Below are 24852 nucleotides of genomic sequence, written 5' to 3'. Positions count from 1 at the left end.
TTTGTCACTTTTGATTCAATAGAACTAATTTAATTGTAAGTTTACATAACCTAAATTTTAATAATGGTTGTATTTAATGGCCAGGTCAAAGTTTTTCTGACAATCAGCTCTCAAGAGACAGTAGGAGCAGGCTCTAGCCCATCCCTGGAAAAAGGCATTTTCACAACTTTGGACTGTAGTCATAGGATGCTTCAAAAGATACCTGTACAATACATTTGGGTACCACCCTATTTATTCACATGGATGTCCCAGCAAACCTCTGTTGTCTACAGTGTTGCACTCATATAGTTCACCCTACAACCTTTCATTAGACTTTCTCAAGAACACTGTTGAGGTGTCCTCCGTGCTGGATTATTCTAGTTGACCAGTTTCCAGGTTCCAGTTGGAACATTTCCTGTGATTCATTACACCATGAGTTAATTTTTTCAGAGATGTTCTCCAAACACCATTTAGTCTTGTTTTGACTCTTAATTCACAATTTTTAAATGCTTGTTGCTCAATAAATATAATGTTTTGACGTCAGTTTTATCTTTCCCCTCCTTCAGCTTTAGTAAAGAAATATTCACAGACATCATCCAAGCAGTAAGGAGAGTGAAATGAATTTAAACGCTATAAAGTAAACAACCAGTTTCATATAGCAGAGCTGACCTCTAATTTCCTTGGAAGGATCCAACAGTTTTACATTTCCAAGAACCCTTGCTAGGATTTTCCTAGGTGGATACCTGGAGGGACTGAGTCTGGCCACCTGGTTCCTACCATGGATCCCTTATTAACAAGTCCTCCCAGTTGGGCCCCGCCACCATCTAGGTCACTCAATCTCTCTGAGCCTAAATTTGCAGCCTGTAAAATAGGCCCTTGGTCCATAATCTATAAAATCCCTTTTCTAAATAAATTTCTAAAGAGTTTTCTAAAATAAAAATTAATTGAAAATAGAATAAGAAGAAAAAAGTCCAGGAAAGAGCAGCTCGTTCATTTGAGCAGTCTGCCTTTTTTGATGGATTACACAGTTTTAATTTCATTTCATTCTCTGAGCAAAAGAGGCACATCCGTGCTCTTTCCTAACAGCTCATAAAATACATCTTCTATAAAAATGATTTGCATGACCCATTTCCCAGCTGCTGGGCTGTTTACGATCCTCAGTATCTGGATCTCTGTTAGCGTGACCGTCCTCTCCCGTGGCCACCCTGTGACACTGCCGTCTGGCGCTCTCCAGGCCGCCCACGGGTCCCCAAGAGCTGCTTCCACCAACTGGGCTCCTTCGGCGCCTTCCTCGCAGTCGCCTGCACGGTCCCCACGGAGTCTGAAGTGCAAAAGCCACCAGCTCGAGGGCGTGGCCAAGGCACTGAGGTGGGGCGTGCGCCACGGTGCCCCCGGGGAAAGGAGCCCACGCTGGGCGCTCGCGACTCCCGTGCTCCGAACGCTAACTCGGCCAGCGCGCGCCCTCCCTCGCTTCCCTTTGGAGAGGGCTGCAATTTGCATCCCAGTTTTCAGTTACAAAAGTCCCACTGCCACACTGTTCCCAGGTTTCTATGATTCGGTTTATTGTGGCAACTGTTCCCGGCAACTGCCCAGGTGCCCAGCGCCTCCTGCCGAGCCTCTGAGCGCCGGAGGTGGAAGACGCGGAGGCGCTGGGGCGCTGGGGCGCTGGGGCGCAGAGACGCAGGTGCAGGCGCCCAGGCGCAGGGCGCGGGGACCGGGGCGCGGGGACCGGCGAGGAGCGGGCGGGGCGCACGGAGCAGCGCGGCGCACAGCATGGGCTGTGGACCTTCCCAGCTTGCTGAGGAACAGAGATCCGTCGCCGCTCCTAGGAAGGGCTGGGAAGAGGGATTCAAGGTAAAACAGACAAACAGGCATGAACTTTGCCAAGCCTGGGGGAGGCTGAAGCGGGCTGGAGCAGGGTCTGCCGCGGCTCACAGTGGATGGGCAAGAGGCTGGGTGGGTTGGGACCAACTTTAGGAGGCCAGTGTTTCACTGCTGTCTTAGCCGGGATTCCTGCTGCTATAGGACAGGCTTCGAGAGTCTCCTGTTTCAAGAGCTAGGGACGGTGATGACACCCCAGGGCAGAGGCAGAGGCTGGGATAATGGGATGCGTGGTGCGTTCTGCACAGAGCTGGGGCTGGAGGTGACGCTCTGGCAGGTGGGAGTGCCTGGGAGCTGCCATAAATTATTGGCTTCCAGAAAGTGGGCCCTTTGGGAATTACTTAGAGCTGGAAGAGATCTTGCTAGCCTCTTGAGACCCAGAGAGGTGGACAACTTGACCAAGGCTGCGCAGCTTGTTTGGAGGGCAGAGCTGGAGATACACTCTAAATCTTCAAAAGTCTCCTTCCGATATTCTTTAGACTCTCCCTCAGGATTGCATTCCCCTTAATTCTTCTGGAGACATGAAGGGGAATTTTTTCCAGGGTGGGGAATGGAGGGATGGGTTTGATCCAGACAGAAATGAGGGCCATGATTTCTTCCCATCCTCAGCACCATCAAGATCCCACCAGCTGAACTAGGAACCCACAAGGGCCCCCTTGAGAGGAGTTACCAGAAGATGTTAGCAAATACTTTATCATGGAAAGCAGAATCCTTTCAAGAACACTAGTAATAAATTTGCCCAGACAGTCTGATCTAAGCCCATACTGTCACCTTTCCTAAAGGGCATTTTTGGAAGTACAATTTAAAGAGCACACACTTTCTATCCACAGGCAATGTGCACAACATTATTCAGTGCCAGTTACAGGGCCTACTCTGTATGAGGCACATCTACTGGGCTCTTGGAGTCAAAAAAACAAACCAGGGTCTACTAAAGGCTGAGACTCAGGCTTAGTACCTGCTGCCCTGGAGGAGATCAGAAAACATCTGCTTTCCGCCTCAACTTCCAGAGTCTGCATTTAAGGCCAAATTACCTCTTCCCGGGTCTTTCTGCCTCTCCTGTCACCATCCAAACCAGTCTACCTCCCACACTGCCACCCGTCTTCCTAAGAAAAAAATTTTTAGAGTGTGCACAACCCTTGATATGTGGTCCCACTAGTCTCTCTAATGGCATCCTCTCTGTCCAGTCCTTCTCCCTCATGGACTTTCCTGTCTGCCAAGCCAAGATGCAGTGCTCACTTCTTCCAGGCCTCATCACCCTGCAGCTCTTTGCCCATGCCATTCCTTCTTCCTGGAATGCCCTTCCCTGTCCCCATTTCCAGTTCTCTTGATGAACTCTATTTATCCTGCAGTACTGAACCCAGACAAATGTTTGTTTAAGCTTCTTCTGCCTCTTAGATTCATGGGCTTCTTGGGAACAATTTGGTCATCTTTGTTATTTCTCAGAATCATTTTGGGCTATATCCCTATTTAAGGGAATACTTTTTTCTCTTTTTCCAAAAAATATATTAATATAATTTAAAGTATTAATTTGTTTTGTTTTCCCTTTTTTTTTTGTACAAAGGCTTTAACTTTTTATTTTACTGGCATGATTACATATAATACTTCAATAGAAGAAATTTTCAGTATTCATGTTTCTTTTCTGGCCATAGTCATTTATTCCATTATATGGTTTTTAATTGAAAATATTTTTTTATATAGAGCTAGAAGGCATGCTAAAAAGCAAGTTCTCTGTCAAATATACTAGGTCCCCCTGGGCCAAGCTTCCCCAAGGCCTTGTAAGGTTTCTGGGTTTCTTTGTGAATTTCTTGGGTGAGATAATCATTGCCTCTTGCTTGGATTTTTGAACAATTTCCAAACTGGTCTCTCCAGATTCTTCCTCCACTAGCCAGCCCCACCTGCCCTCCATCTTCAGTCTTCCACATGACCTTCAGTGATCGTTGTAAAATAAAATCTGATAATACCATCCTCTGCTGAAAAAAGTTACCAGCCCATTAGTTAGGCCCACAAACCAGTGATCAAGAATGTGACTACCTAGGTTGGATTTCTGGATTCACAACTTGTGTGATTTTGGTCAAGCATTTAACCTCCCTGTGCCTCAGTTCCCTTATCTGTGAAATGAGAATAATTAATAATAGTGATTTTATAAAATTGTTGTGAAGATTAAGTGAATTCAATTCATGTAAAGTGCTGAATCCAATGCCTGGCACAGAAAAGGTGCTTAATATTAGTTATTACAATTATTATTATTAAAGCTATTTATGTAAGATCAAATCCTAAACCCTTAGCATGCCTTCCTAGCCACCCTCCAGCTGACCTGTGTCAAATTCTCCACACTCATATTCTAGTCACACCTTACTACTCACTGTTCCCCAAACCCATTGTTTCTGCCTCCATGCCTTTGCACGCACTGTTTTCTCTCCTTTCAGACTTTCCTTTTTCTTGGGCCACATGCAAGTACATACCTGTCTTTCAAGTTGCCTCAAGAACATTCTTCCCCATTTTCCCTGCCACCATGCTGACAGAGTTGACCTTATGCTTTCTCATGACACGGTTTACATTTTATTGTGCTTGTTTCCATGTTTGCTCTCCATCCTGAGCTATTACCTGCTTGAGGCCAGGAACTGTGTTTTATCTTTTTATCTCCAGTGCTTACTTCAGCTCCTGACGCAGATCAGGCACTCATGAATATTTCTTGAGTGACTGCATGTCCTTCCCAGTTCCTCTCATTCCATAGTGTCTGCCTGTCTCCTAGTGGTGTAACCAGACTAATGACAGTCAGCAAGGAGGAAATCCAACATTTAAAAGCAGAGAGAGAACTCAAGGTCGTAGGCAACAGTGTGGTGATTGCGGGGGTGGAAGTGGTGGTAAGGGGAATAAATGCTGATGGGGAAAGATTTTTTAAATAAAATAACCTGAAAATAGACTCAGAGTCAACTTTGGAAATCAGATCTGGGAAAGGTATGATTATTAATTAAACACTAGCAATCAAAACAGTACTGCTTCCGGCTACCTTCATAAAGTCACAGAGCTGAGAGTTCAGGAGTTCAGCAGTGTCTTTAAAATTAGATAAACATGTTTGCTTGCATGAAATATTTATGTTTCTTGGTGGCACAACTTTAAAATATTCTGAATCAAACTTCTTGAGACCTGCCCGCACACTTTCTCTTCACCTTAGCAGAGTCTAAAGTGGTAAGAAGTCGCTGCAATAAAATAAGAACCAATGGGAAACTTCATTGGGGAATCGCCTTCCATATGATCAACTCAGAGTTTCTTGCTGGACGTAGAAGGGGACGGGCTATACTGGAACAGATGATCTCCAAGGATCCCTCATAGTTTTCCTCTAATATTTGACATGAAAATGTTCATTTATTGTCAGTTAAAGGGACTAAATACTCCTTACAGTCCAATTTTTAGAAGAGCATATTTCTGACTGTTTTGGGGAGAGCTATAATTTGTTATATCATTCATTAGAAGTAGAAAAAAAACAAATTTTGAAGAATAAACTCTTTCTATATATCTGTGGACAAATATATTTATTGGATGTATCTGCCAGTAATTAGGTTTTAGAAGGTTTAAGCTCCAGGGAGCCTTGACAAATGACTCCCTCCAAGCTGTTTGAAAAATTTGTTTCCCAAAAGCTTTACTTGCAGACCAAACAAAACAAAACAAAACAAAACAAAATCTTGTCTATAGTTAAAATCAATACCTTTTTTGGAATGCTGATGATTCTTATGCATAGCTGTTAGCTTGGAATTTCCAGCTTTTCAGTTTTGTCTAAAATTGATCAAATTTTTATCTCCAAGACAATGAAGTATAAAACATAATTAATACAAAATGTAGAAACATGTTGAGTCTGTGCTTCTGCTACAACTTTATCTCAAGGAAAACATAAAACCTTCCCCTGACCTCCCTCCTCCCTCCCCCAGTGTCAGTGCAGATAGACTTCTCATTGGTGTAAAAATATAAACTCTGCATGCATGGACAGACCAAGAAAACTGTTTTGACATCTCCCCAAGAGACATATATCTAATTAATTTGTAAATATCTCTGGTCTTTGAACTATGTCTACTCCCAAGTCTAAATTATGAAATTGGGTCAAAATTTCCAGAATGTGTTGCACAGATAAGATATTTGAAAGATATTCTTAGTTTTCAAAAGAGAAAAATCTTAAATTTCTGTTCTGGAAACTGAAGGCTGGTATGTGTTATTTTATGCAGAAAGATTGTGTTTCATCTGCTACAATTTAAGTTTTGGCCACTAGCAGAGCTTGAAGGCAGCTTGTATCTAAATAAGCATACACGGGTAAAGCTCCTTGCTAAGGCTTGGATTAGTGGCCTCCATGAAACAATTGGAGGTTAGTCAGGGTTCTGGTATTTATAAATCTATTCCAATTTGTAGTTGACAGAATATGTTTGTGAAAAGACACCTTTTAGACTGAAAATATTCAGATTTGCTCTCAGCTCCAATGTGGGCATTTTGTTTATTGCTAAATAAGTTAAATTTTTCAAGATCTCCCCTGGAAAATGTGAAAGGGCAAAATTAATTTCAATGTTCCTTAGTGCTTCACTAGGTTCAATCAGAGATAAATCTGCAAAACAAAATGAACTTGTGAAATGACTATTGAGACAGGATAGTAACCCCAGACAAGTGGAATAGGGAAATAGATAGTTAAAGGGCCCAGCAGTTTACAGCCATCTAATAAACCACAAAATCCTATACTTCTTCACCCCAACCAGAGGGTAAATAGCTTAAACAGGGATGGGGAACATCTGGCAAGCGGGCTGCATATGGCCCCCGAAATCATTTGATCTGGCCCTGCCAAGGCCTCACCAAAGAGAAGTGGTTCCAGCCGTCACATTAGGAGTGACTTAACTAAATATTTGACCAAATATAGCAGGCTAATTTTCAAGTTGATAATTCTGTATGGCCCTCGAATGATGTTATAAATATCCAAATGGCCTTTGGCAGAAACAAGGTTCCCCATCCCTGGAGCCTTAAATCATCCTACTCAGGCAGATAGATAGCAGAAATCCAATTACTGCCATTGATGTCAGCCACACCCAAGGACAGATGAAATTAAGAGAATAAATCTCACTTTGGCGCATCAACGTAAAGCTGATGAATATTCTATAGAGATCCTTCCCAAAGACCTTCCCTAAACTCCCAGCCTTTAAAACTCTTTGGCCCAGGGCACATTCTCCCTCCTGGGAATACGTCGGGGCCTTTCCCTTCCCCTTCGTCCCCCACAGGCGCGCATCTCCCACATGCTAAGGGACACCACCAGACTCGCAACCCGGGGAGCAATGGGCAGCAGCGGCTCATCCTGGGCTAACCCCCTGAACCTGTTGGAAGGCCCCCTTTTCTCAGACTTTCCAGGCAGCCAAAGCAGCTCCGCCTAGGCTCTCTCCTATTGCTTCTTCTTTTTCCTAAGCCCTTCCTTGTTTCACTGCCCCCAGCTTTAATAAATGTCCTCTCAAAATCACCTGGACTTGTTTTGTGCAATCTTTCCTGCATGAAGTCAGGAACCCACACTACAGGCCCACCCGAGGCAGCCCCGCTTTGGGCCTTCCCAATTCTTGTCCAGTAGGTAACACGCTCACTGCAGAGCCTGGTTTTTAATAGTTTATTTGGGAAGAGTGGAAAGAATGCCCAACAGCCTCGAACTTCAGAAGGAAACGTGAGCCTCTGAAAGATAAGCATCAGATAGGCTCTCCTTTGCCTTTGTTATGTGGAACAGTAAGAAGCAAAACAAACATACAGGGTGGGGCAAAGTAGGTTGACACTTGTTTGTATGGAAAATAACACAATAATTAATAACTAATATTATAAGGATAAACTCTGTTTCTCATACTCATGACTATCAACCTACTTTTGCCCCACCCTGTATGTTATGCATAGCAAAGGAAAGGAGACCCTGTCTGATATAATGATTATTATTATATAATAACATCTAATGCGTCATCTGTAAAGACTTTTCCTGAGTGGACTTACTCTACAGAGACTGCACAGCAGTCACTGTGTCTGTGAAGAAAGACAGATGGAGAAAGAGAAGAGTACATATTTGCTCTCAGGCTTTCTCTCTGTGCCCATTCATATTTCAGATCTATGGAGTTTTTGTTTGCTTACTTTGTTTGTTCAGTCGGTTGATTTTTTTCTATCTTCCCATGCAGTCCTGAGCCACAAAAGTAATTAATCTTCAAGACAATAAACTGATGTTGGCTTAGCTGGACTGATCACGTATGTAAACACAGTGGGAAGGAGCTATTCGAGTCCCCCTACCAACCTTCGAGAATCCCTCATTGAACTCTGAGAACCTGAGGGTGATGGGGTCACCACAACCTAGCTATTGTGACTTCTACTTAGTCTCTGAAAGGCTTCAAATGTTGGAATGCTTCCAGAAAGTGGTCAGATGTCCCTAAGTTTAAAAAATTTGTCTGATTTTTATTGTAAAAATATCAAGTTTTATGCCAGTGTCCTACTTTTTATTTACTTTTCGTTTTATAAAGGGATATTTTCTCTTTAGTTCCTAGAGTCCTAATTTAGAGCCAAAAGAGATCTCCCTCCTTCAGACTGAAGCTCTTCGAGGTCTGTTACCTACCTTTCTAATATTTCTGGGCCCCCCTCTTTTCCCCATTTTTTCTGATTCTGTCTTAACTGGTATTTAATCAAATCTCACTTGGATAATAATAATTATAACTGGTTGCCCTGTTTTGTTTCTTCCTTCAGTTCTTGTCATTGCACTAACTCAAGAGTGATCTTTCTAAAAAAAAAACAAAAAACAACTGAGCGTTTATTTTACTTTCATATATGACAGTCCTACAAAGAATTACTGTTGCATTCAAAATGAAATCAAACTCTTCTGCTTGTCACAAAAGATTTCCCGTCCCCATCTCAGCACCTACCACTTTCTACTTCAGCCTGTTTCTGCTGCGGTGGACACACAATGTTGTTTTATACCCTTTGTGTGTACTTTTTCTTCTGTCTAAAATGACCTTTCCTCTTGCTCACTGGAAATTCATTAAGACCCAATTCAAGCATTTTCCTCTTTAACACCTTTCGCTACACCCAGAAAGATGCAAACTCGTGTCAGTACAACACAAGGGCTGTGCTACAGAGGACAGGAGGCGGAGGGTGGAGTCCTGAGGCCTTTCAAAGACTCAGAGAGAAGAGCACCCCTTGGCTCAAAGAGTAAAATCATAGACATAAAGAAGAATAGCCAGAAGACAATATTCTGTAGAAGATGCTTATATTCTTATCTCTTCTGAGGACACTGACGAGACTTCCTCTGGTATGTGTCTTAGATAAGAGGTTGGCTGATAACATCTAGACACTTCTATCCAATGAGAAGTGGGAAAGTTGCAAACCAAGCAATGAAAGTAGAGGGGACGTGGTGTTACCAGAGATACAAGAAAAGTTTTCCTGAACATATTTAGTATTTAAAATATACCTCTTCTAAAAATAGATGTCAGTTCTTTAAGTTGAATCAATTGAGCATTTTCCTTACTTTCCTTCCTTGGCTGTAGAACTATGAAACACAGGACACCAACCAGCACTTGGGAACCAGTGGTTTACTAAGTCACATTTAGCCCCTTTTCATATTGTGCCTTGGCCTATTTACAAGCAGTGGAACTGTGGTGTGAAGAAATCGACATCCTTAAAGGGAGAAGGTGGGACTGTAAGTCAGTGCAGGATTTACAGAGGGCCCTCTGGAGACACATGCTGATATAAAACATGCATATCCTTTGATGCGGCATGTCCACATCTAGGAGTTGATCCTCATGGAATGATCAGGTGAATTCAGGCTGATGCGATATTATGCCAGCACTGTTGGTTGTATTGATAAGTTAGAAGCAACCTAGGTATCCTTCAGTAGGATTTGGTTAAATAAATTGTGATGTAGTTACATAATGTACTACAGCGCAATCAGATAAATGACTACTCTCCACCATTAAATATTAATTACTTTTACAACTATGTATTACTTTTTTATTTTAAAAGTTTTTATTTATTGATTGATTTTTAGAGACAGAAAGGGGGGTGGAGAAAGAGAAACATAGATTTGTTGTTCCACTTATTTATGCATTCATTGGTTGATTCTTGTATGTGCCCTGACCGGGGATGGAACCAGCAACCTTGGTGTGTCGGGATGACACTACAACCAACTGAGCTACCCAGCCAGTTTTTTTTATTTATTCTCACCGAAGATATTTTTTCCATTGCTTTTCAGAGATAGTGGAAGGGAGCGAGAGAGAGAGAGAAACACCGATGTGAGAGAGACACATCGATTAATTGCTTCCCGCACGCACCTCGCCCAGGGCCGGGGATCGAGCCTGCAACTGAGGTATGTGCCCTTGGCCAGAATTAAACCCAGGACCATTCAGTCCGTGGGCAGGCTGTATTGCTTTTTTAATGAGCAAAAATAATGAAGCTATTTTCATTAAAAAATTTTTTTTACACAGCACTATCTTTAATTTTCACATTTAATGCTTATGAACTTGTTAACTTTTGTATCTTTCAGAATGCTCAGCATTAACAGCTTGTACCTGATAGATTAATATTAGATATTATAGTTGAGCCTTGAACAATGCAAGGGGTGGGGGGAGCCAATGCCCCAGTAGTTGAAAATCTGTGTATAATTTTTAACTCCCTCAAAACTTGATTATAGTCATCCCTCGGTATCCATGAGGGGTTGGTTCCAGGACAATGTCCAACCCCTGCCTTCACAGATACTAAAATCTGAGGATGCTCAAGTCCCTCATATAAAATGCTGCAGAACAGTGCCTAAAGCCAGCTTTCCAAATCTGCACATCCCAACCTCAAACTGAAAATGCTGTTTTCTGTCCATGGTTGGTTGAATCTGCAAATGCGAAACCTGCGGATACAGAAAGGGCTGACTGTATTTATTGAAAAAATTCTGTGCATAAGTGGATCCACACAGTTCAAACCCTGTTGTTCAAGAGTCAACTGTATATTAGTTTTCTATTACTGCTATAACAAATTATCATAAATGTAATGGCTTAAAACAACATAATTTTATTCTCACAGTACCGGAGGTCAGAAGTACAAAATCAGTGCCACTGGGCTAAAGTCAAGAGGTCGGCAGGGCTGGTTTCTTTCAGAGGCTCTGAGGACGGTACTTTTCCTTGCTTCTTCCAGCGGCCAGGGCTGCAATCCTTACATTCCTTGGCTAGTGTCCCCTCCCGATCCTCATTGCCAGGACTACAGCATCTTCTAGAGTGTTCTCTGCTTCCATCGTCACATCACCTTCTCCTCCATAGTCAGATCTCCTGCTTTCCTCTTATAAGGACCCTGGTGATTACATTTTGGGTCCACCTGGACAGTCCAGGATAATCTTGCCATCTCAAGGTCTTCAACTTAATCACCTCTGCAAAGTCCCTTCTGCCATGTAAGGCAGCATCTGTAGGTCGCTGGGTACCCTTCAGCCTACCACAGACACTAGTTAGCTAAACATTCACAAAGCAAGTCTTGCAACATTGGTTTAATTTTCCAAGAAACCATTTTCTAAGAAATCTTGATTCTTACCAAATGATTCCCTTTTCCCCTTTTCACAGACTGATGTGGGTGTGGCTCATTCCGGGAACAATTGCAGACCCCAGGTTGAGGCTGCTCTGTGCAAGGACACTGTGGGCAGTCCCGAAGGCCTGGAAAAGCAGGTCCAGTTGGAAAGCTTACCTGGAACCATTCCAGAAAGTTCTCCATCTCCTAGCGGAAGAAACAGAAGAATAAATTTAGGTAAAACCCCCCATTCATGTTAATCTCAATAAAATACTGTTTCTGTAAATATACTTCATAATGTGTGTTTGGTGGCCCCTTTGTCAGAGCTTTGTGGGCCAGGGAATGCTCTAAATGTCAAGGTCCCTCTCTCTAAGACATTAGAATCTAGCATTTAGTCTTCATTATGTTAGTAAATAATGCTAACCATTAGTCTTCTGGTCATGAAGTAATTAAACCATCTTTTTCCCCCCTTAACCAAGAGCCTTATTGGTGGTTGGTAATAGGCCTTAGGAATAGAAGCTACATAGGCTTTGGTTAAATTTCTTTAAACTCCCCACTACGTTAACATTTTTTCAAGGGAAAATTCTACATGTGAAAAAATATATAAAACCTGCATCAACTCTTTCCCCTCTCTCTCCCCATCCAAAGTATCAGCAAATATACAATGGAAGAATCTTTCAGAACATAAAGAAGTAATTGCGACCTAGTGTGCCCTTTGAAACTGTTTGTTTCTAAATGTTTTTCTTATGGTGTGTTTTCGTTTTCCTTCAGTTACCCCCTGGTGTCGATATGAGAGCTCTTATTTATATTTTATCAGCCTTTGAAACAAATTGAACTTAACAGGCCTCAAGGAAAAGTAGTCTCTTTTATTTGGGGAAAAGGCTTTCATTTCATTCTTCATTGCTATAGATTCTTCCCTAGATACAAGTTGGAATTAGAAAACAGATAGGTTATAAATGAGATTCTTTTTCTTGGACTTCCATGCACACTCAGGTTATCACAAATTTCACATTCGCCCTTGACTTGCGCTTCTGATTTGTGCAGACGTGACCTCCAAGAAGTAGGTGGGAGGCAGGGATGCAGCACCGGCCAGCCCCTCCCCCCCTGTTGTGTTGGAACAGCGCATATATTTATTTCTCTCTGAAAATTCTGCTGATGGGAATCCCTCCTACACTGCAACGTGAATGCTCAGTATCTGTGGTGTTAACAGACTAGAGACAGTTGGGTGGACAGGGACCTGGCTGTGCCCCCCACAGTCAGCCCTGCACTGTTGAAGGCAAGCTGGGGGAGACACAGTGCAACAGGAGACCAGCTTGGGGAGGGAGCCAACTACCAAAGCAGATGTTTCCAAAACATAGTGTCAATTAGGTCTCGGGGAAGCTCTTACCACAGAATGAAGACGAATAAAGCTAGTGCCCTGAGCTTTATAGTCTCTTTACTCAGTTTCCTGTCTGCTTTCTGCATCCTGGGCTTCACATCTACAGACTATGTTTGTTAAAAATTTCAAATTTCACACTAACACTTCCCAAGTATTTCCTATGGGGGAAAAACTTCTTATTTTGAATAACTTCAGATTGAAGAAAAGTTGCAAAAAACAAAGAACGTCTGTATTCTTTCACCCAAATTCCCCAAATGTTAACATTGTACCACGTTTGCATTGTCACCGCCCTCTGCCTCCCTCCATCTCTCCTTCCCTCTCTCCCCCTCATATATATTTTTTAATCCGAACTGGAGAATACTTTTTTCCATTGCTTTCCAGAGAGACTGGGGGGGAGAGAGAGACCTCTATGAGAGAGCCGTGCATCGACTGGTTGCCTCCCACAGGAGCCCGGCCGAGGCTGGGGATGGAGCCTGCAACCCAGGGACGTGCCCTTGGCCGGAATCGACATGGGAGCCATCGGTGCGCAGGCCGACGCTCTAACCACTGAGCCACCCAGCCAGGGCTACAAGTATAATTTTCTGAGAATGAGTTACAGACGTAAAGATACTTTACTCCTAAATATACCAGCATGTATTTCCTAAAAATAAGAACATTCTTTGCAAAATCCCAGCACAAGGATCTGAATCAGGAAATTACCGTTGATGCAGCACTATTATCTCATCTACAGACCATATTCAGATTTTGTTAACCCTCTTACAGATGTCCTTTGTAAATAAATGTCTGGTTCTAGAGCTAATTCAGAATCACGAGTTTAATTTAGTCATCATGTGGTTTTAGTCTCCTTTAATCTGGAACAATCCCTCAGCTTTTCTTTGTCTTTTATAACCCTGACAGATTTGGAGGTATAGACCATTTATATTGTAGAATGTTCTCAGGTTGTGTTTCTTCATGATTAGGTCCAGGTTATGCATTTTTAGCAAGAATACCAAAAATTATATTGTACCCTGCTTAGTACAGTATGATATCTGTACTTGATATCTAGATCTATACTAGATATCTATACTTGACTTTTATTATGGGGTTTTGTTTTTTGGGGGTGCCATGCAAAATTTTTTTAATGTAGTAAAATTTATCAGTCTTTTCTTTTATTGAATCTGGATTTTGAGTCTGTTAGAAAGCCTTTCCCTACACCAAGGTCCAAGAAAAATTCACCCACGTTTTCTTGTATGACTTTACTTTTTATACTTATGCTGATGAAGAATTTCTAACCACAGGAGAAATGCTAATGTAAATGTTCCACTGCATAGGAAACAAAACTCTATGTTCAGTGTGGTGGTGCTTTTCTAAAAACAGCATTTTATATATTAACAATGGCGATCATCCGAATGGTAAGAGAATGGACAGTTTTAATATCGTTTTTATTCTTTCCTGTATTTTCCAATTTTATCATGTATTACTTTTATAATCAGAAAGAAGTAGAATGTTATTTTTAAATATTTCCCCAATATTCTTCAACATCCCAAGAAATTATGAAAATTAGTCAAAATGGCTGACACAGTCCAAGGGTTTCTGTTATAGGTCAGCTACTGCAAATGCCACCCAAATACTTCAGTGGATTCAGAAAAGAATGGATGAAAATGGTTAACATAATTGTACTTTGTTAGTGACAGGCGTCCACGGTGGCATTCTTTCTAGAAACATCCTGGGAAACTGAACCGTGACCAGTGGGAGCCGTGTACTTGGCATGTTCGCGAAGAGGGCAGTGAGGTGGGGAAGGGCATGGCTGTTGAAGTCAGACTTGGGTTTAAATCCTACCTTTGTCACCTTGAGCAAGTTAATTAGCCTCTCTCACATCAGTATGTTTATTTATAAAATAGGGATAATAATATGTCTCTTACAGAGCTTATGTTTGATCCAGATGTTATAAAGCATTTAAAGTACTGAACATAGTGCCAGGTGAGAAGTTTCCATGAAAAGACTCCATCCACTCCATGGAATGGACTTGCCAACTACCCAGACTGCCTGGTGATTACAGAATAGAAGATAGCTCATTTCTGAAGACTCCCTTTTGCATTTTTATTTTACAATGTGAAGTTGTAAAAAGGGATGCTTGCTTGTTTGTTTACATAACTGAGTGACTTGTAATGGGGGGGTGTCTCAGAGCAGTTTATAAAGGCTCCCCTATAAACTGTTTCAGTGCATTTTTAGAATCACTAATAAAAATTTAGCTGATATTACTTGACTCCAATTCCGAGATGGTTCAAAGACTCTTTTTCAAAGAGGCATATTTTTACTTGTGTAGATTTAGCAGATGGCGTAATTGTAAACTCAGAGCTGCAGAACTAGAAGTCTCTTGGCAACATCACGCTGTTTATCCTTTGTATACAAAGCATAGAAACCAACTGCAACTCGAGTCACCCAATGAACATCTCATTCTCAGCTGTGGTTTGGCTTCATAATGAGTGCGGAGAACCCATGTAGTTGTACCCAAGTGTGCAAGTGTTGTTACAACAAAAAATAGTACCTAGCACCTGAAGGACTTTTTGTTATGTTAATATGGGGTCTGCTCAGTAAACAGTATATTATGTTGATGTGCATCCCTTGTTAGAACAGTAAGAATCTGAACTTCAAAGGATTCAAAGATTTATAATAGAAACAGATATTTAGGTAAGAGTGTTGAGTGTAAGATTTAATTAAGTAGCATGACTTCTATGGCATCCATTTAGCATTTGATTGATTGTTAACATCTTAGAGCTTAAATTTTGCTTTTTTTTCCTTCCCTTGGAAGACTTATCGACCAATGGATTAATCCATAAACCCCAACCCCTAGAGAATCGAGAGCGACAAAAGTCATCAGACATCCTGGAGGAATTAATTGTTCAAGGAATAATACAAAGCCACAGCAAAGTATCTAGAAATGGAGAATCGTACGATGTCATGGCAAGTAATTTTGTGAATAACATTAGCTTATAGTTAAAAATAGCAGTAGAAATATGATTGATCACAAGTTATTTCCAGCATATGCATCTTGGAGTCACAATACAGACAGCATTTATCTAAGCCAGTTTTCCCCCCATAAATTCCCCATCCTTCTCTGTGGATTCAGAATTGCACTAATCATTAATGATTAATGAATTCAATAAAACATATCTTGGGTTCTACTAAATTTGTGATGCAGTAAGCCCCATCAAATAACATGCCTCACTCTTTCGGCAATTTTTGTTAAGCATTGCCTACGTACTGGGAAGCGTGAATATAAAACTGAACTCTGACTTATCCAATAAGAAAACAGGCCTAAATGCCAAAGCTAAACCAGACAGTTATACATTTATATACACACTCTAAGGTCAAATATGAGGAATATCATTCTAGAAATTGTTTTACTAGTACTTGTTTTGTTGACTCATCTTGACTATCATTATTTTCTTTAGCATGAGTAATATCTTTACTCTGATTTTAACTTATTGATCAAGACCAAAGCCTTGAGGTGTTAATTTTTGAATAAGTTCTCTGTAAACCTGTGAAGAGGAAAGCAGGTTTTGTTGGTTATGTCATTTTGTTTTGTTTTCTTGTGTGTTTGTTTTTAAGCCAATGTACCAGCACCAGTTGTCCTAAAGCACAGGTAGAAGAAAGAAGGTAAAAGAGGAAATAACAAAGAAAAAAAGCCTGAGGGGAAAAAATGGATGGGAAAGAAAAAAAGACAGAAATGGTGGAAACAGAGTCTGGAAATTATATCAATGACTCCTGTGTTGTAGGGAAAACAGTCAGCTGGGAAGAAAAGATGCATTATTTATTTATTGTTATCCTCACTCGAGGATAGTTTTCCATTGCTTTTCAGAGAGAGTGGAAGGGGGAGAGAGAGAGAGAGAAAGAGAGAGAGAGAGAGAGAAACATCGATGTGAGAGAGGCACATCGATTGGTTGCTTCCTGCACGTGCCTCAGTCCAGAGCCGGGACCAAGCCTGCAACCGAGGTACGTGCCCTTGGCCAGAATGGAACCCGGGACTCTTCAGTCCGCCGGCCGATGCTCTAACCACTGGGCCAAATTGGCTGGGGCTAGAAAGATGCATTATTTACATCAAGTTTGCCACCTAGCGCAAGTTATTTAGTGTGTAAATGAAGGTAATTTCCTCTTCTGCTTGGGAAATGCTGAGAACTCGTGAATCAAACCTAAAGTGGCATTTTCTTCGAAGAAGGAAAGTAAGGCCTGCAGAAGGTACTTGGGGGGAAAGAGGAGATCGCTGAGCCTTCTGAATGATACTATCAGGCTGCCAATAATAAGAGGATGGGGGGGAAGGGGAAGGTGAAAATGGACCATGTGACGGACAAGGTAATGCCAACATAATGATATTTACATTTGTGCAGCGGCATGAGACAAGGCATTTCCGAGTCCTTGTCTGAAAGTCCTAAAAATGATGCCTCTTTAGTATAGAAAGAGAGAGGAGAGATTTTTTTTCCTAGCTGTAGGTGAGTCTCGGGGGTGGGGTCAGATGAAAAGAAAGTGTGTCAAAAGAAAAAGACAGGAGAGCAATGGAGGAGACCAGATTCTGGAAATATTAAGTAGCTAAGCGATGCCTTCTTAAGGGAAATGCTGGGGAACCTTGATGTGAATGCCGACGGGAATAGCAGGAAAACATTTTCCAGTGATTCAAACGCCAGAGATGGATGAATTCAGACTCAGACCTTGCAAGGGCACCAGCAAGGTTAATTAATATGACTTACATCATGAAAGAGATGTCTTTTTTAAAAAAATGTAAATTATGGGCTTGACCTTCAATAACATCATTAAGCGAGGCAAAGATGAAGGCTCTTCGCATATTCTATAAAGATGGAGTCGTCGTCAGGAGCATAGCTGGAGTGTTCTCTCAAGGATTTAAATGTGACGGAAGTGCAGAGGCAGGCAAGGATGATGCAGCCTTCTGTGTTTGGGGGGGGGGGGGAGGTTGTTTTGATTTTGCTTTGGAATTGGGCCGAGATGCCGGGACTTAAGACTTGCAACAGGCCTGCAGTAATCCACAGCTGTGCCTTTTATTGCCTAGGGCTGTGGTCCTTAACCTGGCTGCACCTTCCAGTCACTTAGGAAGCCTTCAAAGCTCCGCCTGGGACCAGTGGCTGGGGCTGGAAGCTCTCAGGAGATTGCCGTGGGCAGCCCAGGCTGAGAACCACTGCCCCAGTTTCAACAAACACCTACACAAAGCCTTCAAGTTCACCCTAGAGCTGGAAGGGTAGAAACTTTTGAAAGAGAAATCCTCCATTCGCTGTGAAAGAGAATTCTAAAATATTCCTGCAAATAGAACGTACTATCAGATATAAGACTAAGATTATACCCAGGAAGCATATGGAAATAAAGGAGAGGTATAATTGCTCAGTGTCTCCGCTAAAATCTTCAATTCATGTGTAGCTGAGAACATAAGTGTGTCAGACACCGGCTGTCTTGCATAGTTTAAGAAAAGTTATAAGGCCACTGTGAAAAGATGAGAGTGAAAATGGAAGGACTGAAAGGGAAACCATATTAAGAATAGAAATATTATTAGCTAAGACTTTTGACTATTATTTAATAATATTTTTAGGGGGAAAAAAAAGATGATAAAATTTGCTACAAAAACAGGCCAGAGTAAATGAAAACAAAAAGAGGATAGTCCGAAAGGGATGTTAATGTCTTCAGTTACTGCAATGTGTAAACCCAATGAGACATATAAACACGATTTCTTCATTGCTTAGAAAAACACCCTTTTAACTATTATGTGGAAAAAAAGAGTAATAGATATGAGAGTACTTTAAAAACAAGATTCCTTATGTAGACCAATAGTATACTTAAATCCAAGGGCACTTAGAAACAGATCTGGCCCCTTCCTAGCCAGGTGGTTCTCTTTAATTTGGTTATCATTTCGAGTGACGCAGAATAAAGGACGCTGAAAAGTGAGGGCCCCTCATTCATCTTCTGAATCCGGGGACTCCCCTGTGAGCCAGCCTCTGCCCAGAAGTCATGGCAGTATCTGTGCCTCCACAGGGCCCCCCTTCTCCTTCTTTCCTTAATTTTTATCATTTGCTGGTTGGCAAGGGCTACAGCAATTTCATGATGCCCTCTGGGTAACCTGCTCTCGGGCATATCCATACTCATAGATGTAATGTTCACTCAAGAGAATATGATGATATGTAGGAAATATAATATTAAGAAGCTAAATATCAGACTAAGTGAATCAGTATATTTTTAATCATTCTAAAGAGACGTAAGTGGCTGTATTATAAATGCGAATTGGCTTTTAAAATTTATTTTATTTTATTTATTGTTCAAAATATTACAGATGTCCCCTTTTCTCTCCACTGACCCCTTCTACCCTCTACTATAAATGTGAGTTGGTTTTATACACACATATAAATATGTGTATGGATTGGGACGGATCTCTTTAGAGGGAGGTGATTGGCTCTCATTTATCCACATAGGTATTAATCACTTTAGGTGTCTTTTCTCCCAAACTTATTTCTCCATGTCTCTTAGGGCATCATGAGTCTCCCTACATAAGACTCTGAATTCTCTAGTGACTCTCCTGTCTCTGGTCAAAGTTTATTCCCTTCTCCAGCAACTTCTGTACTGGTAACCTTTAGTGCAGTTAAGGAGTTTGTCCACATTGCATCAGAGTCTCTAGCATTATTTGCTGAACCTCATGGGGAGTTTGTTAAGGAGGAGGAAGTCACTGGGTAAAAACCAATAATGCCAGTTAATGCTCAGACTGACCTTCCCCAGGAGGTCTAACAGTGACCGGGCTTGAATGACAGATACCTCTCCAGAAGCTTTGGCCTATTTTATACACAGGACTCCTGTAAGGGGCCATAGCCAGGGTAGGTTCGTCTGTAGGTCAATAGTTAATTAGGGAAGCTCTGAGGAGTACATAGTGGATGCAAGAAGTAATATTAAAAAAAAAAAAAAAAAAGAAGTAATATTATACAGTTAGGTTGGCTGGAAAAAAGACCCAAATCTTATCACAGCATCTTAGGGCATGGCAGTCTTCCAGCGGTATTCTTGAAATAATGGAACTAGTAACCTCTATAAGCTTTTTTAAAAATATATTTTTATTGACTTGAGAGAGAGAGAGAATGGAGAAGGAGAGAGAAAGAGAAACATCAGTGAGAGAGGAACAGTGATTGGCTGCCTCCTGCATGCCCCTTACTGGGGATCAAGCCTGCAACCTGGGCATGTGCCCTGACCAAGAATTGAACCTGCGATCTCTTTGTGCCTGGGACCACACTCAAATGAGTCCCACCGGCCAGGGCTCTATAGATATTAAAGTGTTGTTGTTTTTTAAGTGTTTCTATTTACCTCTCTAAGTATAATGTCATCCTTGTTATCATTTTTAAGTGCCAACAGTTGATAAATTCTGACTTCATAAAATTCAGTGGTAAAGAATAAAGATATCTTTCCTCAGGTCTTTCAATGCTTTCACTTAAAATGTCAAACTCAAGCCTGGCGGGGCGTGGCTCAGCTGTTGAGCATGGATCTAGGATCCAGGCAATCGGGGTTCGATTCCCAGTCAGGGCACATGCCCGGGTTGTGGGCTCGATCCCCAGTCGGGGGCGTGCAGGAGGCGGCCTATCAATGACTCTCATCATTGATGTTTCTATCTCTCTCTCCCTCTCCTTTCCTCTCTCTGAAATCAATAAAGTTTTGTGTGTTTTTTTAAAATGTCAAGCTCAAGAAAGGATGTGGGCTGCACAGGTAGGATTAACTTCTGAAATGAGGAGGAAGTACATGATTTTATAGGCACTGTTTTGGGATAGAGCCACAGGAAAAGTCCACCCAAACAAGAAATCCTAAATTATCTCAGAACTCTGGATCTAATCCTTTTAATTAAGGCTCAGTCTCCTATGTAAGCCCTAATTGAAGCTTCCTTTATAGGATCCTGGACTACCTACCATTTCATTTTCTTTTAGCCTCTGTGCGTCAACTCCCCCAAAAACTGTTTTTATACTGATTTCACAGCATCTCTAGTTCAACCTCCATAGCAAATATGTCCCTTTTTCAGCAGGTGACTTTTGCCAATAGGAAGCCTACAAGCCAATGGTCATAAAAATAATACAATGATAGGGGAAGTGGAGTTGCTTTGACAAATATCCCACAGTTTTTTTGTAGTCCACATAAAACTGCCTCAAGGCTGCAACTGAACTGAAGCTTCAACAAATATTTTCCCTTTAAAAGGCTTCCTGAGAATCAGAGATCTTAAGGCTGGAAGGAAGTTTAGCCACCCTCAGTCCCCTCACTATTTTTACATTTGAGAAAACTGGGTACAAAGAGCAAAGGTGCCTTGTCCCAGGTCACAGAGTATCAGTGGTATGCCAGGGGTTAAAGCCCAGACCCCTGCCTGTTGACCCCTTCGATTCCAACTCTCATTCCTCCCTTTTGTGACAAATGTTATATCTTGGTTATGATTCTATATGCTGTCATTGAAAAAAATCACTGCTTTCACCAAATGAAAGGTAATTAAGTACCATTTTCTGAGTGGCCACGATCCACTTCTCCTTCCTTTAAAAAAAACAATCCCATGAAAAAGTATTATTAAACTTATTTTACAAATGAGAAAGGCAAGTGTTACAGGATTTAACACTGTGGCTGAGCCAGGATTCAAACCCAGGTCTTTCCGGTGCTTTTTCCTGCTGTGCTAAATTGTCTCTCGTTGATTTATTTTCTCAATACTTACAGTATGGCAGTCTGATGAGAAGTCTTTTAAATATTATAATGGATATCAATATCTCTTCTGCCTTTAAACATCTTTAGAGAAATTATCTAGAACGATATTCAGCTCATTGTATAATGAAGCCTTGGAGTTCATTAAGATCTCCCCCAGTTGTAATAAATCCATGTATAGTAAGCTAGAAAGATGTCCATATTAAATTAAGTGGGGAAAGCAAATCGCAGAGCAGTGTCTGTGGTATAATCCCATTATGTTTGATTAAGTATTACGGATGTACTTGACCGTGGTTCATGATCAGGGGCCACGTGGCCAAGCCGAGTATTTGGAGATTATTTATGCATCATTTTAATTTTTTATAATGTATATTATTTTAAAAACCTATTTTAAAAAATATATATCTTTATCAATTTCAGAGAGAGGAAGGGAGGGGGGAAAGAGAGACAGAAACATCAATGATGAAAGTCATTGATCGGCTGCCTCCTGCACGCCCCCCACCAGAGACCGTGCCTGAAACCCAGGCATGTGCCCTGACTGGGAATCAGACCTTGATCTCCTGGGTCATAGGCCTATGGTCAACCACTTAGCCACGCTGGCTGGGCTAAAGACCTAACTTTTAAAAGAAAAAATATGTGAAAAACAAACGCTTTACAATAATTTTACATTTTTTGAGACTAGAAATTATAATCGGAAAGCCATTGTTACTGCTTTGAACTGTTTAAAGGTTTGTCAAACATATGAAATGGGATGGTTTTCTCTGCTGTGAATGTAAACATTTGTAAAGTACCAACAGAAAAGCCCAGCACAGAGCTGCTGCCCAGTAATCGTTAATTCTTTCTTTCACAAGACCAGAAGTACTGAAAACTAATCTCGATCCCAAATGAAAGTCATTTGTAGCTTGTGGCCTATTATAAAATCATTGGGTTTAACTTTTTACCTTGAATCACACATTCTTCACTCATTCGCCACCTTTTTCCATCTTATGTTTGTTCCCAAGTTTTTTTTCTTCTTCCGAGTGCTCGCCCAGTTTCAGCATACCTTTGCATTCTTTCATGTGTTTTGATCATAGTCTGGTTTCCTTCTAGGCATCTAATAAATTATTTTCTTTAGAAATTAGTTCTGTTGTTACCAGGAATTAGATCTTTAGGCCGCAGTCCTGTTGTTACCAGTTTTCATGTTGTTTTTTAAGTCTGACACTGTAAGGTTTAGATTTTTAGGATTCGCCTTTTAAACTGTGCTGATTTTACCTTCTGCCTGTCTTCTCTGCCAGGGACTACATTTGTTTCTCCATTTTAACGAGTGTCTTCCTCCAGGTGAACACGACTGAGAAGCCGCTGAGAAAGCCACCAGCCAGGCTGAAAAAACTTAAGATCAGAAAGGACGTAAAGGGTTTCACAGCGGAGGAGCTAGAGGAGAAGATGCAGGCGGTGGCGCAGCGCAGGAAGGTACCTGGGCTGGGCGGCCAGGGCCGCCTGCTACCCTGAGCCTTTCCTTTCGCAGCTTTTAGACAGAGTGCGTGGACTGTGTTATTTTCACGATCTGTATGCCTCTCCTGCTGTATGTTTAATTTTTTTTTTTAATGTGAGTGGTGAAGGAAGGAGGCAGTATCTTGAAATTGGTTGGTTTCATCCACATAGCCTAAAGGAGGCGATATCCAGTTCTCAGAACGAAATATGGAGTTTTCTTCATAGGAAGAAAGAAAAAGTTCAGTGGGGGCCAGGGGAGGGGAGGGTGGGGAGGGAGGACGGGAATGAGAGGCCCCTGCGCAGTGCCTCAGGTCCCTCTGCCAGCCTTCATTTCTGTCGCTGTCCCCAGCTTTCCCACCAGGAGCCCCAGGAGGGGAGGGAGGGTCTGTCTTCAACAGTCATTCTTCAACTTGGGTTTGTTACATGACTGAAGAATGACTTTGAGACGCCATAAATGTTAACTACAGGCAATATTAAAGAAAGCTTGGAGAACATTATTTGGACTCTCTTTCACTCCTTAATACTGCCTTTCAGACAAGAGAAGAAGAAACAAGGAGACGGCTACGGAGTGACCGCCTTTTGCCCCCCGCCAATCGCCCGGACTCAGCCGAATGGGGTGGCGCTGAGGTCCCATCTGCCAAAGGACATAGCCCTGGGAGCTCTGCCGGGGGTGGCCCGTCGCACCTGCAGGGGGGAAAGCCACTGAAAAGGAAGAAGAGCCAAAGTGACGTGACCTCAAATGGTAGAGACCACAGCTACGAAGGCATCGACGTCGTGGAGTCAGACATGGGCTACAACCAAGAGGAGGACATATTCTAAGGAGCCCCTGGATGTGAACCCCATGAAAAAGCCCCTGCTTCCCCCAGGCACGACAGGCTTAGTGCGCCTCATCTTTTTCTTTGCCTGCCCGGCTGCGTGGACTAGAGGTTGAGTGAGTTAAACGGCCAATGACTATGCTTTAAAAAAGGAAGATCCGCCTGACTACCTTCGGTATCCAAAGTTGGCATTCTCCTTGGTTGTGGCTTCAAACTTTGTGAAGATGTCTTTGTGAGTGCCTGCCAGCTCCACTCATGTGTTTGTGCCAGATGAAACCCTTCCTTTTTGCTCCTGCCCCTTGGGTGGGTCCACCCTCTGAGGGGCAAGACAAATTGCATGGATCTTGTCAACCGAGGGTTGTTGGTCCCAATTCAACACCAACAGGAATCCCCAGTTTGAGGTTCAGTGAAGAAGGAAACTTGATTCAGTGCAAAACAGCTCAGTGGTGATAGAGCAGGGCTGTGAGACAGCCCTGGAGCCAGGCCCCTCCCCAGCCTGACAGCTCTGCTCCCCAGTCTGCTTCTGCGGTGCTGCTCTGCCCCACTGCGCTGTGGCCAGACACCGCAGCCAGGGACACGCAGTCTCCAGCAGGAGGGGAAAGTACACCTTTAGAGCCAGAGAGGAGCTGCTTATATGGACAGAAGTCCCTGCCCCTGGTCCCTGATTGGTCTGTCCTCATGCAAATGAGGAATCCAAATCCTTGCAGTTTGATTGGTCCAAAAGGCACTGTCTTGATTGGTCAGAATAGAGCCACTCTGGTTGGTCAGAGCTACAGTCCTATTGATTGAAATAGGATTCCAGGAACTTTTTTGTAAGGGCTGGCTCAGATGGCAGAAACAGTGCAGGCAGGCAGTTCAGTGCAGGCCTCTCCCTCAAGTGCAGTTTGTAGGAGAGGCCGCTGTATAGAAATGGCTGCTAGACTCTGTTTTTTAAAATTTGAGCCCAGTTAGCCACCAGGAGCCTGCTTAGCAGGTGTCTTCTTTCTCGGGGTTCACAATCTATATCATGTATTTTAATGATTTATGTGCTTCATGTGCTGTATATTTATCTTTTAAAATTCTCTGTGTTGAGAAGGAATAAAGAAATATCTTGAAGTTGTTTGAATTACAGTTTCATGCATATAGCTTAAG

The 24852-nt window shown here is 42.1% G+C and overlaps 1 protein-coding gene across 1 annotated transcript; it reads left to right on the top strand.

The window, feature by feature from the left end:
* The first annotated feature begins 1752 nt into the window (after positions 1-1752).
* STMND1 (stathmin domain containing 1) lies at positions 1753-23725 on the top strand. The gene is made up of 5 exons (XM_016205415.2): positions 1753-1833; positions 11433-11613; positions 15546-15697; positions 22754-22885; positions 23441-23725. The coding sequence occupies exons 1-5, from the start codon at positions 1753-1755 to the stop codon at positions 23723-23725; spliced, it is 831 nt and encodes a 276-aa protein (XP_016060901.2).
* The last annotated feature ends 1127 nt before the right edge of the window (positions 23726-24852 follow it).

This window comes from Miniopterus natalensis, chromosome 9 (assembly GCF_054644295.1).
Source record: "Miniopterus natalensis isolate mMinNat1 chromosome 9, mMinNat1.hap1, whole genome shotgun sequence".
Classification (NCBI taxonomy): domain Eukaryota; kingdom Metazoa; phylum Chordata; class Mammalia; order Chiroptera; family Miniopteridae; genus Miniopterus; species Miniopterus natalensis.
This window is presented reverse-complemented; position numbering and strand designations above follow the sequence as displayed.

Coding starts and splice junctions, on each gene's coding strand:
- STMND1 (XM_016205415.2), top strand. CDS start 1,753: ATGGGCTGTGGACCTTCCCAGCTTGCTGAGGAACAGAGATCCGTCGCC. Junction 11,614..15,545: donor AAACAGAAGAATAAATTTAG/GTAAAACCCCCC, acceptor TTCCCTTGGAAG/ACTTATCGACCAATGGATTA. Junction 22,886..23,440: donor CGGTGGCGCAGCGCAGGAAG/GTACCTGGGCTG, acceptor ACTGCCTTTCAG/ACAAGAGAAGAAGAAACAAG.